Source organism: Cornus florida, unplaced genomic scaffold (assembly GCF_030987335.1).
Source record: "Cornus florida cultivar Cherokee Brave unplaced genomic scaffold, ASM3098733v1 CherokeeBrave_3.0.0_Hap2_Chr06, whole genome shotgun sequence".
Taxonomy (NCBI): Eukaryota; Viridiplantae; Streptophyta; class Magnoliopsida; order Cornales; family Cornaceae; genus Cornus; species Cornus florida.
The window spans coordinates 95,865,489-95,879,652 of record NW_026775576.1 but is presented as its reverse complement, the minus strand read 5'-3'; the positions used below and the strand labels follow the sequence as shown (position 1 = coordinate 95,879,652).

The 14,164-nt window shown below is 36.3% G+C and overlaps 2 protein-coding genes across 2 annotated transcripts; both read left to right on the top strand.

Moving 5' to 3' along the window:
- The first annotated feature begins 663 nt into the window (after positions 1-663).
- LOC132313087 (large ribosomal subunit protein uL4-like) lies at positions 664-4,949 on the top strand. Its single transcript, XM_059811733.1, has 2 exons — positions 664-1,838; positions 4,562-4,949. The coding sequence occupies exons 1-2, from the start codon at positions 732-734 to the stop codon at positions 4,673-4,675; spliced, it is 1,221 nt and encodes a 406-aa protein (XP_059667716.1). The 5' UTR covers positions 664-731; the 3' UTR covers positions 4,676-4,949.
- A 5,136-nt stretch (positions 4,950-10,085) lies between these two features.
- On the top strand, positions 10,086-13,924 carry LOC132313086 (APETALA2-like protein 3). Its single transcript, XM_059811732.1, has 10 exons — positions 10,086-11,069; positions 11,292-11,317; positions 11,451-11,481; positions 11,586-11,673; positions 11,762-11,907; positions 12,110-12,154; positions 12,259-12,362; positions 12,491-12,627; positions 12,736-12,855; positions 13,483-13,924. The coding sequence occupies exons 1-10, from the start codon at positions 10,552-10,554 to the stop codon at positions 13,732-13,734; spliced, it is 1,467 nt and encodes a 488-aa protein (XP_059667715.1). The 5' UTR covers positions 10,086-10,551; the 3' UTR covers positions 13,735-13,924.
- The last annotated feature ends 240 nt before the right edge of the window (positions 13,925-14,164 follow it).

Genomic DNA, 14,164 nt, shown 5'->3' with positions numbered 1-14,164 from the left:
TCTTTTTGAGGTTAAACCTCGATCCATGATCCATGATCCATGAATGAGACTGCCTAGATCTTTGTTTGTTAGTCCTTCAAATCATTGATTAGAAAATTTGAGCTCTAAGAATGAACTAATTTATGTCAAATTTTATTAGACAAGTTGAAACAAAATAAGTTTGAATTTTTTTTTTTCGAATAGTAAAATAAGTTTGAACTTGTGCACACAAAGACTTCGTTAGGGTTAAATATAGCATCACAAAATTATTGCAAGGTAGACCAATCTCTTTATATTTTTGTCTATAAAAATATTCAACCTTGGATTTTTTTTGCTCTAGAAGGCAAAGAGATATAACGTTACAACTAGTTTAATTATTTTATATACTAATATTAATATATAATGTTTATATATTTCAATTATAAGACAATTTTTTAGTCAAGCAAGTGGAAGCTCTCGAAAAAAAAAATGGAAGCTCAAAAATTTACAAGCCCAATTGAAGCCTGTTAAAAAGGAACATGAACGACCAGTAGTCCACCTCCCAAAGGCCAGTGTTGTGGTGGGCCTTGCCTTTAAAAAATTTAGACCTTGTCTAGAACCCATCACCAAACACCACTTAACCCAATGGCGCATCCGTAATTAAACCTCATTCCCACTTCTATATATATGTCACGTCACACTAAAACCTAATTTCACCTCCAACCCAAAAACCCTAGCTCTCACTCTCCCATCCCCACCAAAACAATCGTAAAATGTCGGCCGCAGCTCGCCCTCTCGTCACCGTCCACCACCTCGAATCGGACATGGCCACGGATGGAGCCACCAACTCCCTCCCCTTGCCGGATGTTATGAAGTCCTCGATCCGACCGGACATAGTCAACTTCGTCCACGCCAACATCTCCAAGAACCACCGCCAGCCCTACGCCGTCTCCAAGAAGGCCGGCCACCAGACCTCCGCCGAGTCATGGGGTACCGGCCGTGCTGTTTCCCGTATCCCCCGTGTCCCAGGCGGCGGTACCCACCGCGCAGGTCAGGGTGCCTTCGGTAACATGTGCCGCGGTGGCCGAATGTTCGCTCCCACCAAGATCTGGAGAAAATGGCACCGCAAGATCAACATCAACCAGAAGCGATATGCCGTCGCTTCGGCCATCGCCGCCTCCGCTGTCCCCTCCCTTGTCATGGCCCGTGGCCACCGCATCGAAACCGTTCCTGAAATCCCCCTTGTCATCAACGATTCAGTCGAGAGTGTCGAGAAGACATCGGGCGCTATCAAAGTCCTCAAGCAGATTGGAGCTTATACCGACGTCGAGAAGGCAAAGGAAAGCCACTCGATTCGTCCTGGTAAGGGGAAAATGCGCAATCGCCGCTACATTTCTCGCAAAGGGCCTCTTATTGTATACGGCACTGAGGGCTCGAAGCTTGTGAAGGCCTTCAGGAACATCCCTGGAGTTGAGGTTGCAAACGTTGATCGTCTGAATCTTCTGAAGCTCGCTCCGGGAGGACATTTGGGAAGATTTATTATCTGGACCAAGTCTGCATTTGAGAAATTGGATTCGATTTATGGGTCCTTTGAGAAGACGTCCCTGAAGAAGAAGGGGTATGTGTTGCCCAGGTCGAAGATGGTCAATGCGGACCTGGCTAGGATTATCAACTCCGATGAGGTTCAGTCGGTTGTGAGGCCGATCAAGAAGGAGGTGAAGAGAGCTCCAATGAAGAAGAACCCACTGAAGAATCTTAATACTATGTTGAAGCTGAATCCCTACGCAAAGACCGCGAGGAGGATGGCGCTGTTGGCTGAGGCTCAGCGCGTGAAGGCAAAGAAGGAGAAGCTTGATAAGAAGAGAAAGCCAATCACGAAGGTATACTTAATTCTATTTTCATGTACTTTTTAATTTGTTTTTTTTAATGCATGCTTGCACATTTTTTTATTAATTTGTTATATTTTCACGTATCTTAGTCTCCCTGTGAATGCTGAAATGTATGTTGCATGTCTGTGTTTGGTTTTTCATCTTGTTGAATTCTCGTATTAAATAGATGCGATAACTGTCTGGGAAACGAATGGTTTTAGCTTGGTTTTACTTTTTGTTATGGTTATGCTTGGTGAATGTTGTGTGGAATGCAATATAATTGATCGACAATACACATGCATGCATATATTACTTGTGTTAGTTGTATAAATGCCTGTATAAATTTTGGTAAAAGGTTAGTGACTTGTTTTATCTTTGTTTTTTGTTAGTTGTATGCTAGTATTATTGAAATGTTAACTGTTGTGATGTTTTTCCGACTCCCTAGGGACTACTTCAATGCACAAATACACAGACATATGGTTATATGCATATTAGGTCGGTATGAAGTTACCATGAACTTTGTGAGGTTGTGATCCATGCTTGCTAAGTTAATGGCCACACAATCAAATTTACGGATGTTTAGTGAATGAATTCAAGTTTTGAAGATTGAGTAGAATCGTCTAAATAGTATTTATGAAAAAAAAACAACTTTAATTGATCGGCAATGCCATTTTTTAAATATAAATGGCATAACCAAAGGGCCTCGAGCCCAATAGTATAAGCTCCCTATAGGAGGGGGAGGGATTCGAGCCTGGGCATGGGCAAAAGTGTGTGTGAGTACTTACCTGAAAAAAACATACCATATTTCACGTTTCTTCTCTTTTTATTTTTTTTCAATCAAGTAAGTACTCACACACACTTTTGCTTACGCGGGGTAGAACATTTCTACTCTTCTTTGTGAAGAGGGAGGTTCTACCATTATACCATTGGGATAGATGCCCTTTGGTCTTTAGTTTGCTCTTTTTCTTTTGTTATTTTTTCCTTCTTCAGTTCTCAATGGGTACTTTATTGTTGTTTTCCCCAATGACTTGTTGGGAGTGCTATAGGGTCTTGACATAGCTCGGTTGAGTTTAGGGTTAAAAAAAATTGGATAGGGTTTAGGTTGTTCCAAGTTGTGTCACAAGATAGATTCCAATTTGTGGCACAAGTGAATGGCGGGGAAGAGTCCTAGCGATTGTCACTAGACACTTGCCTAAACAAATCACAACAGCTGTGAACAGCAACCATTCTTCCTTTTTTTCTCTCTTGGAATTTTACTCTCTGTGCCATAAATTGGTTAAACCCTAATCTTTCATTCCATTTTTTTTACCCCTAAACTCAACTGAAAAGAGGAAGAATGGTGGGAAAAGGAGTCCTATTTATTTCAAAGTTGTGATTGGTCGATTGTCCAGGGCGACTGTCGCCTGTCATGGTGGAAAATTGCCAAGTTTAATTAAGGAATGTTCATTCAATTAAACTTGTTATTTTTTTTTTTCCTCCATAAATATTTCAATTTATGTTTATATAAATAAAGAAACACTAAATCTTCAAAAGTTGAATGCATAACTATTCTAAAAAGATCCATAATAAGGATTACCCATTAAATTAACAAATATAGATCACAATCTCAGTGAGTTCATAGTACCATCAAAATTTTTGCATACTGCACATTTAGTGTAATATCCATTTTTTTCAGGTAATATGCATAGAAACTAGGTCTATATTTACCCACATCCACATAGATGTGTCTGTTTTTGTTTATCTGTGCAATGAAAAAAGAACGTTAACTCCTAACCAAATTTAGAAAGGCAGAAAAACACACAAGTTACTTTGAGTAATATGGGAGTGTTTTCTATTCGGCTTCTCAACTAGAAAAGATTGACTAGACCATTAACTGTGCAGCTGATGAACATGTAAAACACTACAGGTTCCATAAAAGACTTTTTCCTACAGATTCCATAAAAGACTTTTTTTTTTAAAAAAAATTTATTTTACTTTAATTGTATACTGTTTTCATTTTTACATTGAATTGTTTGAGGATTACATACTCTACTTTTTATTATAATTATTGAAATTAAGAGCATTTACAGGAGTCTGGAGAAGTGGTTATTTAGTTTTTTAAGCATAGTAATTGTCAAATAGCTCTACTTGTATGTCATACAAATGTTGTGACACCACCTGGTGGTACTGGTATTATTTCAAAAAAGGTTTTATCATTAGCATTTCCCAGAGTGTCACTCAATGTTTATTGGTGCCATTTGATTGCACGTCTGTTCTAGGGCTTTTTTACAGGCAAATCCGTGATGTGTTATCTCTTTTCTTCTTCTTTTTCTTTTTCTTTTTCTTTTTTTTTTATAAAAAAAAGAAGGAATTAGTGCTGCATCCTTCTGCCATTAAACTTTTGAACAACTTTCCTACACCACCTTAAATTAATTGTTTCTAATATCAATGATATTATGAGTTTTTCAATCTGATGTACTTTTCAAAGGTGTATTGTTATTGCTCTCTTTTAAATGGATTTCATACTTGTGAGTCTTATTCTTTTAATTTTCACAACCTATGGTTGGAGAGATTCCTTCACGTACTTCTTCACTGTCTATTTTCCTGGTAGTTGGTTCAGTGGCCTTTCTTACTCGGCTTATTCATGAATGTCAGAAGTTTTTTAAATTTATATAATTTTTGTGTGTCGAGGAAACTGGATTTTTTTGAAATTGGGCTAACCTCTTTTTGTTTCATTTTTCCCTTCACTTTGTTAGGAGGAGGCGGCTTCAATTAGGGCTGGTGGCAAGGCGTGGTACCAGACAATGATCTCAGACAGCGATTACACCGAGTTCGAGAACTTCTCAAAGTGGTTGGGTGTCTCCCAATGATCTGATTTTAAGCTACTGAAATTCTCTTAGAATCTATTTAGTTAATCCTTGGTTACTTTTTGTGTTGTCTTTGTGTTTTGTTTGCATTTCAAGACATTAATTAGATTCAATGGGAGGGAAATTACTAGAATAAGTTACTTTGTTCGTCTGCTGAGTCAATTACCTTCCATGTTATGGTGTCTCCTTTTCTGTCCCGGTGAAGCAATTTTGTTAAAACGGAAGTTGAATATTTATCATTGTGGTTTGCTACTTGAAATTGGTTTTAGTTTCTTAATGATTGTTTAAAGTTGGTTTGTTGTGTGGACTCAATTAAATGCCTTTACAGCATGCTTGGAGTCCAGAGCATTTGTTCCCTTAGTATTATTATTCGTACTCCATTATGTTTGCCAGTGATTCTAGCACTTGTTCCATATTTTTTGGCTCAGTGCCCTTTTGATTTGATTATTTACTCTTTCTCCCCTGTCCTGTTAAAGTTTGGTGGGTCGGTTTAAACTTTGCTGCTGTGTTTTTGCGTAATTCTGTTTCAAGTTGAAAGGTTCATTATAGTGTTTGTCATTTATAATTTACTGTTTATTAATGTAGGATTAGAGGGCTGGTCTAGTTCTTTTCCTAATTAGGTAGATCTTTTGTTGGTGGAACTGATGATTTGTCAGATTTGATTTTTTTTTTTTTTTTTTTTTTTTTCTCTCTCTCTCTCTCTGCTATCTATCTTGATTGAATTTATTGGGCTTTGAAGTTGTGTTTTTTTTCTTTTTTCCGGGTAAGGTGTTTGATTTTTTTTTTTGGGAAAAGAAAGAGCTATTTTTTAAATTTAATCATATTTGGTTTGCTTGGAGGGGATTATTACGAAAATGTACTTCCCTGTAGATTGCATTTCTGAGCCTTTTTAAACTTCGAGGCCATTAATTCTCTAGAAGCCCAATTATAAAGTTGATCTTGTGATTGTTATTGAAATGCATAAAAGAGTGTGAGGGTGGATTAAGTGAGCTTTACTTAAGGTCTGTTTGATTTCCTAAAAGACGGCAAGTGATTTACTTATTTGGACGGCAAGTGATTTACTTATTTGTACGAAGTTTTCAATAGTCGGAAGGTTTTGATGTCTCTTTGAATTTGGATGTTGTAACAAAAGTTTAGAAGTATTTTAAGAAAAGGGTTAATTTCACTAACACCTCCTCAGTTTGATCAAATATTATCTTCAATCGTCTTTTGAAAATAAGTATCATTCACGTTACAAATCTTTGTTCCGTTTTTCACTAAGACCCTAACCGTTAGTTAAACAGTTCTGGTACGCAGCGTACGGCATAAAATAAACGGCATAAAATAACTTAATCACGCTTTAAATTTGTTCAACTAACCCTAAAAAGTTGTAAATTTTCAAATTATATATATATATATATACAGAGACATATATATATACACATTACACACATAGACATATATACATATATATATATATATATATAGATATACACACAGAAATCCTCCACCACCACCTCCCACACAATCCCAATCCCAACCCAACACCCATCATTGGTTCGTCAACTTGTCACCGGAATTTGCAACTCTCCACCGCCCCTCTATTTTTTCTTGGAATTTGCAACTCTTACTATTCTATTGTTACCGATAATGGTTTCTTCCAATATCATCGATTCTAAGAGAAATGTAAAAATAAACAAATTCCAAAACCTTAATTTTATTTCTTAACTAACGAAGTATATAAAACTTGCATAGAATATATCAATCACCCATATAACAAAATTTCGGTGGCATATAGCCTCAGTTACATGCCATGGATCTTTGTTTTCAACCTCAACAGTCGATCCCATCTTGAGAAGTTCAAATTCAACAGACCCACAATCTCTTACAGTCTCTTACCTATTAAACTAACGTGGGTTGTCCTTACTCCTTTAGACTCTGTTCTGAACCTTTTGAAAACCGATGGCTTAACATGGACCCATATAAAAAATCTGATAATAAATCGTCCTTGAATACTTCTAGCTGATCCACACAAAACCCTCAAACCCAATATTGATTTGTTTGAATAAAGTTGTTTTTTTTCATTTTTTTTACCACCGAAAAATAGAAATGGACTTAAATGGTAGCTACTTTCAAAAGATATCTCAAAGTGATATTTGGTCTAATCTAAAAAGATGTTATTGAAATTAATCCTAAATAATAGCAGTCTCAAAGTGCCTTGATTTCTTCGGAGTTGTCAAAAATAATTTCTTTCAAAATAGAAATGCCATCTAAACCTTTTGATAAATGGATTGAATGATTACATATTGAATGGCCATCTAAAATTCTGTGGAGTCTAATCAAACTCTAGACAAATGAATTACACAATCGATTTTATTTGTAAATTATTCCATACCTTTTTAGATATTTTATTTGTAAACCAAATCAGAGATATAGTGTTTTATTTAGAGTCCCAGTGGTAATGATATCTAATTGTGTAGTTAAGCCTTTTTGTGTCCTGATGGGTCAGGACTACGTGATTTATTTTATAATATTTAAATTATTTGCTTGTCGCGTGGAGTTTTTCTGTGTCCTGATTGGTCAAGAGTACGCTATTTATAGTCCCGAATTTTATAATCTTTTCTCTAGATATCAACGGTTTATAATGCTGTGGGAGCCACCAACCAAATTGTCCAAATCTGGCGCTATTATGGTACTTTCACAAGTGGACTTGAATCCAGCTTTGAAGCACTAAGGAATTTTAATTTCATTTTGATTTGGTTTGAATCCAATGCATATGCAAAGAACCAATGTGGTTTTGTTTATCATAATGTCAACTTCCTCGAGTTATATATTCATGTAAAATAACACAAACATTAAGGCAATATGTTTTGCTAAACTAGTACTAGTTAGTGAGATTTTAATATAGCCGACCATCTACAACTTGATCTTAGTTCAATTTTGTTCATATATTACATCAAATTTTGCAACTTTTAAAAACTTCCCTCAATTCAAAAACATTCGTCTTTTAACAAAAAAAAAAATGTTAAGCTCCTATCTGGTAGACATGGTTTGTATTATGTTGACTCATTGTTTCTTTTATCTTTTCAATGTAGAGATCAATCTTCTGAATTTTTTTAATAATTACAAGATTTATGAACACAAAACCATATAACAAAAACCGTGTATTTCATACTCAGCCCTTTTTAGACTTACTTGATACACGTTTATGTCTTCACACAAAATGAACAGAAAAAATTTGAAGTCTCTATCCAAATATATATGTATGTATATGTATGTATATATGTGTGTGTATATAGTATTCACCAGTTAATGATTTGATTTGGGTAGGATATTTCAATTGAGTAACTATGCAAGTTTTTGGCAAAGTTCAACAAAATTTAAAGCGAAAAGTGAGAAGTGAGGTTGAAGATGTTCGATGGCGGGTCCGACCTTTTATAATGTAGTCTTTGGTTGGTGAGTCTCATGAATCGGTTGGTTCAAGCTAACACATGATGAAAAGTGCATCCACCAGTGTCATTCCTCCCACACAGAGTTGATGTCACTGGAAATTAATTAACCTTGTGTTTGATGAATACAACCAAATATTTTTTTATTTCTCTTTTATCATTCGAGTTCATATGAGTTTTCTATTCTCACCGTTTGACATAGTCTCCCTATCAACACATATCAAATGAGTCGGACATATTATGTTATTGATATGTATCGTTTGTGAGTCACAATTTTTCAAAAAAGATTTTTTTTTGAGACGGAAGGAGCATAAGACAATACTATCATTCGAATTCATGTGAGTTTTCTTTTCTCACCGTTTGATATAGTCTCACTCTCAGTAGATATCGAATGAGTCGGACATACCATGATGTTGGCATGCACCGTTTGAGAATACCTTTTATGTGTAAGTAAGATCAATTTAAAAGTCAGCATTTCAATAATCTTCATAATGTATGGAATAAGCTTCTAATTGTATTAAACCCCTTTCAAATTTTACAATAAACCTCCCTTTAAAAAAAAAAAATTCACCAAAAACCCCTTTTAACTAATAGAGGGGATTACTTTTTTTACTTATTGTTAAAATATAATCAATGAAATTGCATAAAGTCCCCTTGATTTGGCGATTAATTGGAGTGAATTTTTACCGGAAAACAAATTCAATTGGAGTTTACTATAAAACGTTTCAATTCACGTATGAATTCGACAAGGAGCAAAGAAACTCCACCACCAAGAGAGGTCCATACGTAAATTGATGTCCATCGTTTCAACCGACCTTAAAACATATAAATATATATATATATATATATATATGCATTATCACCATAATTAAACATAAAATGACACAATCTTTTTGGTGGCATTAGAGTTGCTAATTTGAATCGACAGAACTGTTGAAAAGTAGTAAGAGCCACTCATACTGATGCTACAACAATTCAGAATGTGACTATGTGAACAGGATTTGTCATACATTTTTCTCCCTTATCTCCTTACTGCAGATGCAAAACAGCACGCGCGATGGAGTGGAGCGTGGAGTGTCAGTCGTCATAGGCTTATTAGCGGGTGGTCCCACAACCCCCCACTTAAAAGTTAAAAATGTGTAGTCACACTCAAGTCACTCATTCCTTTAATTTTGATCCATCATCTACAGTTAAAAAAACCCCAAACCTCCTTTTTATGTTTTGGTAAACCCCAAAACAAAAACGTTAACAAAAATCCATTTTTTAAAACTTTGATCTCTTTTCAGAAATGAGAGATGAGTGCTTGTACTCTTCTTTTTCTATATATAAAAAAATAAAAAAAATAAAAAATGAAATAATTATCCTATCGAAACACATTCTCTACGATTATTCAAAAAATTTACATTTCACGTTTTATAGAGTTCATTAATAATTTTATTTATTAAAAAGTTCAATTGAAGAAAAAAAGAAGAAGTAGATTGTGAATATTATTCTCCTCTATTTTCTTGAGGGGAAAAATATTATCCTAGTGTATAAGAATGATTTTGTAAGAAATCTTGTGAACTTTTATCCAAAAAATAAAATAAAATAAAATTACTAATACTCTCTTGTCATGATGTTGCTAAAAGAACCTCTTTTTTTTTTCTTTTTTTTTTTTGTGGTTCTTATACTCTTTTATAGGTGATTAGGTACAACTAATACATAAATCATATATTCACTTCCATCTGTATCCTCTATGGAATAAGGCAGACGAGCTATCACTAAAGGGCTATGGGCTCAGACTACCCCCTTAATCATTGAGTTACGCTGGTTTGAATAGGGTAAGCTTTGGAAATTATTGGGAATAATTTTTTTGGAACAATTTAGAAATGTGTGAAAGTTCAAGGGCTAGTTTGCAGTTGTCTCTCACGTGACTCGTGCGTTCCCCCACGCGCCACTAACTTAAAATACTCTCTCCCTCTTTGTTGTTTACTCCGGGAGCAGACACCAGCACACACAAAAAACGTCCGACTTTCTCTCTCTACAACTGTTTCTCTCTCTACCTGAGTCCCGACAGCCGGCCGGGATTCCTCTTCTCGTCGGTAACCGATTTCTACTTTCCATTATAAATCTCTCTTCTCTCTCACTAAACTGATAAAAATAATGCTTCCACTCTTCCCAACCGTAATCATATCGTAGCTCTCTCTCTATATATCTCTCTCTCTCTATATATATATATATATATATATTTAAGCATGTTTTTGTTCGTTTCTTCTTTTGTTAGTTTGATCCTTGTTTCTCTTTCATACAATTCGTTCGATTCTCTCTCTGGAATTTGTTTATCAAACTCATAATTTCCTATAAAATTTCAGTCTCTTTAGTGTATTTTGATCCGATTGTGTTTTGTGTTCATATATAGACTATATTGCTGCGTGATAGCTAGGGATTTGATAAGAATTGAGGAGCGGAGAGATGTTAGACCTCAATCTGAGTGTTGCTTCGACTGATTCAGCCTCAGATGGACTGGAAATGGTTAAGGAGAAGTTTCTGGAATTTTCCGGCGGCCAAATGGACTGTTCCGCCACCTCCAATTCCTCCGTCGTCAATGCGGAAACCACCAGCTTCGGCGGCGATGAGGACTCTTGCTCTACTCACGCCAATCATCGCAACAGCTATGCCATTGAGTATAACTTCAATGTGCTGAAAGGCAATATAGATTGTAATCAAGGTGAAGACGATGAGAATCGGAGCGTTAGGTCAGGTTTTGTCGCGCAGCAGCTTTTTCCGCCGAGTGGAGGCGGAGAGGCGTCTTCTTCGCAGCGTCCGTGGTTGGATCATTCGTTTAAGGAGGGGAATTACGGTGGTTTGCCGGAGCAGAGGATCGTGCCACGACAGGTGAAGAAGAGTCGGAGGGGACCGAGGTCTCGGAGCTCGCAATATCGAGGTGTTACGTTTTATCGGAGAACGGGAAGATGGGAATCGCATATTTGGTTAGTATATGGAACAATTTCTTGGAATATTTCGTTCATTTTTGTATGATTTAGTCTACATTATTTATTTTGTATGTATATTTGGTAGTGAAATTTCTGAGAGCATATTGATTCTTTGCAAATTATTACTTGGAATTGAATTTAGAATAATTTGTGCCTATGATTTTATTTGTAATACATTATTTTGGGGTTTTTTTAATGCCTTGTTTGTGTTTGTAACAGGGACTGTGGGAAGCAAGTGTATTTGGGTAAGGAAATGTAATCTGTGAGTTTAGTTGCACTTTTGTTTATTACTTCCGCCAGAAAGCAAGTCATTAATGTGTTTGTGCTTAGTTGCTGATATGACTTGTTTTCATGAATTTGTATGTTTGATTTATATAGGGGGATTTGACACTGCACATGCTGCAGCTAGGTAATGATTTTAATGGGCTGAATTTTTTTAAACTGTTTTGTTATTTGATGTTTCTCGTGTGATTGAGGTTGGAAGTTTGTGGTAATATTGATTTATGATCTCAGAGCATATGATCGGGCGGCAATAAAGTTCCGTGGAGTGGATGCTGATATCAATTTCACTATCAGCGATTATGAGGAAGATCTTAAGCAGGTGCTCTGTGGTAGATTGTTAGTTAAACTCAATGCTCAAGTTCTGTAAGACACTTAGTTAGGAATTGCTTTGTTTTTACTTTTTGCAGATGAGGAACTTGACAAAGGAAGAATTTGTTCATATCCTTCGTCGTCAGAGCACCGGCTTCTCAAGAGGAAGCTCAAAATACAGGGGAGTAACCCTGCATAAATGTGGGCGATGGGAAGCTCGAATGGGGCAATTCCTTGGCAAGAAGTGAGGAACAATTTGGATTGAAATTATCTTTGTAGTTGCTGTTCTTGGATTTGCCTATTGAGATTTTGTGATTTCATGAACTGAAATAACACTAATTATTTCCCCTCGTGAAATGAAACAATGGATAGATGGGAGGGAGAGAACCAAAAATGTGATGAATAGTACTGTATTCATTGATTGGTTTTTATTTTCATCTGTGCAGGTATATATATCTCGGCCTGTTTGACAGCGAGGTGGATGCCGCAAGGTTGTGGCGATCATAAAACTTACCCTTCTTTGTGCTGGATGTAACTTTGGCCTGCCAAGATTTTGATATTTTGACTTAATACTTGTTTGGTCGGTGATAAACAGGGCTTATGACAAGGCTGCTATCAAATGCAATGGAAGGGAAGCAGTCACCAACTTTGAGGCAAGCACTTATGAAGGGGAGTTGGGTTCTGAGGCTGATAATGAAGGTAACACTTGTCTAAGTTCTTGTTTTTTCTAATCTGTGTAAGAATTTCCCATCATTTCTTTTGCAAATAGGAAACTAATCCTTCTTCATAGTTCTGATAAAAATTGTTCCTCAACACTTTTGATGCAGGCAGTAGCCACAATCTTGATCTTAACTTGGGCATTGCACCTCCTCATGTTGCTGGTAGCCAAAAGGACAACAAAAATGTGGGGCAGTTCCATTTCCTACATGGCTCATATCCCATGCCTGAGGACATGAGAACAAGGGTAATTATGAAATCACATATCCAAAGTTTTGTTAGTTCAGTTCTGCCATTTGGAATTTAAATTTTAGGCCAGGTCTCAGCTCACCTCGTGCTTCTGTGTGTCTTACAGGTTGAGAACTCTGCTTCAGTAACAATGCGGCCTCAACCACCAAATGGCCCAGCAATGATATCCGAGCACCCTCCTCCTCTTTGGAGTGGTGCGAATATCAGTACCTTTCCCATCTATAAGGTGATATTATTTGAATATTTCAATAAGATGGTTCTTGAAGTATATAAATGCATTTTCCTTTTCACATTTGTCCGAGCTCAGAACTTTAAACCAACCGGCTCCTTCAATTTTGTTGCCATAGCTTCTTCAATTCATTTATGATAATATGGAGGAATTCCATGAGTTCTGTTGGGTTTTTCTTTATATGAAAATATTTTGATGTTGACACCTCATCCAAAAACTTAACTAGCTGCCTACTCACAGCAACATCACCTTACTTGTTAATTTCATCGATACAAGTTAGTTTTCTGCAAATTTTCCACCTAGCCTGAAATTTGAGCGAAGTTTATGAAGTTTCCTAATGGTATTAAATTTCCTTTATGATGTTGCATATGTCCATCTAATTTTCTGACTAATTGACAGATGACCTTGTAGTTATTATTGATAGTGAATACATGATATTACTGTCAATCCTTGCCGAGAGGAACTCCAACTTCTGTTAATTAACTATGCCACATTTTTCTGACACATTGACAAATGACCTTCTAGTTATTGTCGATAGTTAATACATGATATTATTGTCAATCCTTGCTGAGAGGAACTCCAAGTTTTGTTAATTAACTAGGCCATGATCTCCTCCTGTTACAGGAAAGAGCAATAGAGAGGAGAATGGAAGTTGATTCTTTCCCCAACTGGGCATGGCAATTCCAGGGCCCTTATGTCGGGGCTATCCCAGGATCGCTCTTCTCTACTGCAGCATCATCAGGATTCGCTACTTCAAATATGATTGCTTCATCAGCTGCTGTTCATCAACCTCACATTCCTAATATCCTTCACCACCACTACTCTCCACCAATCACCAATACTAACAGCATATCCCAATACCATTTCAGGATCTGAAACCTCTAGCAGGTACAAACAGAACTATAATCCAAAATTTTCTCCTTTGTATAGGAACAAAGTGGATTAGGAAAAAAAAAAAAGAAGCAAACTAGGGTTCTAATTGAATTATCTCCTACTGTACCAAAAGCTTGCTGAATCTAGGTTTTTTTCCCCTGGTGGTATGAGAAATTGTTACTTTTCCGCAGGATACATCTTTTGCCTGGTTCTTGTGTTATTATGGTGCTCTGTTCTCTTGTTCTTTTTGGTCCACTGAAAATTCTTTTTTCCAGAATAAAAAATTATTCGCAGGCAAGGTCATTTGTGTGGGAAAGCTTCCCAAAAATTATATGCAATGTCATTTTCCGAGGGTCTTTGTGCATTTAAAACCCATTGAAATATCATTTATTATCAATTTATCCCAATCTGATCATTTCTTTAGAACCATTGA

What these genes read in the sequence shown, in the direction of transcription:
- LOC132313086 (XM_059811732.1), top strand. Translation starts at nt 10,552, where the DNA reads ATGTTAGACCTCAATCTGAGTGTTGCTTCGACTGATTCAGCCTCAGAT. An exon ending in TGGGAAGCAAGTGTATTTGG is followed by an intron (nt 11,318 to 11,450) that starts GTAAGGAAATGT and finishes TGATTTATATAG; the next exon opens with GGGGATTTGACACTGCACAT. An exon ending in TTCTGAGGCTGATAATGAAG is followed by an intron (nt 12,363 to 12,490) that starts GTAACACTTGTC and finishes CTTTTGATGCAG; the next exon opens with GCAGTAGCCACAATCTTGAT.
- LOC132313087 (XM_059811733.1), top strand. Translation starts at nt 732, where the DNA reads ATGTCGGCCGCAGCTCGCCCTCTCGTCACCGTCCACCACCTCGAATCG. An exon ending in AGAGAAAGCCAATCACGAAG is followed by an intron (nt 1,839 to 4,561) that starts GTATACTTAATT and finishes TCACTTTGTTAG; the next exon opens with GAGGAGGCGGCTTCAATTAG.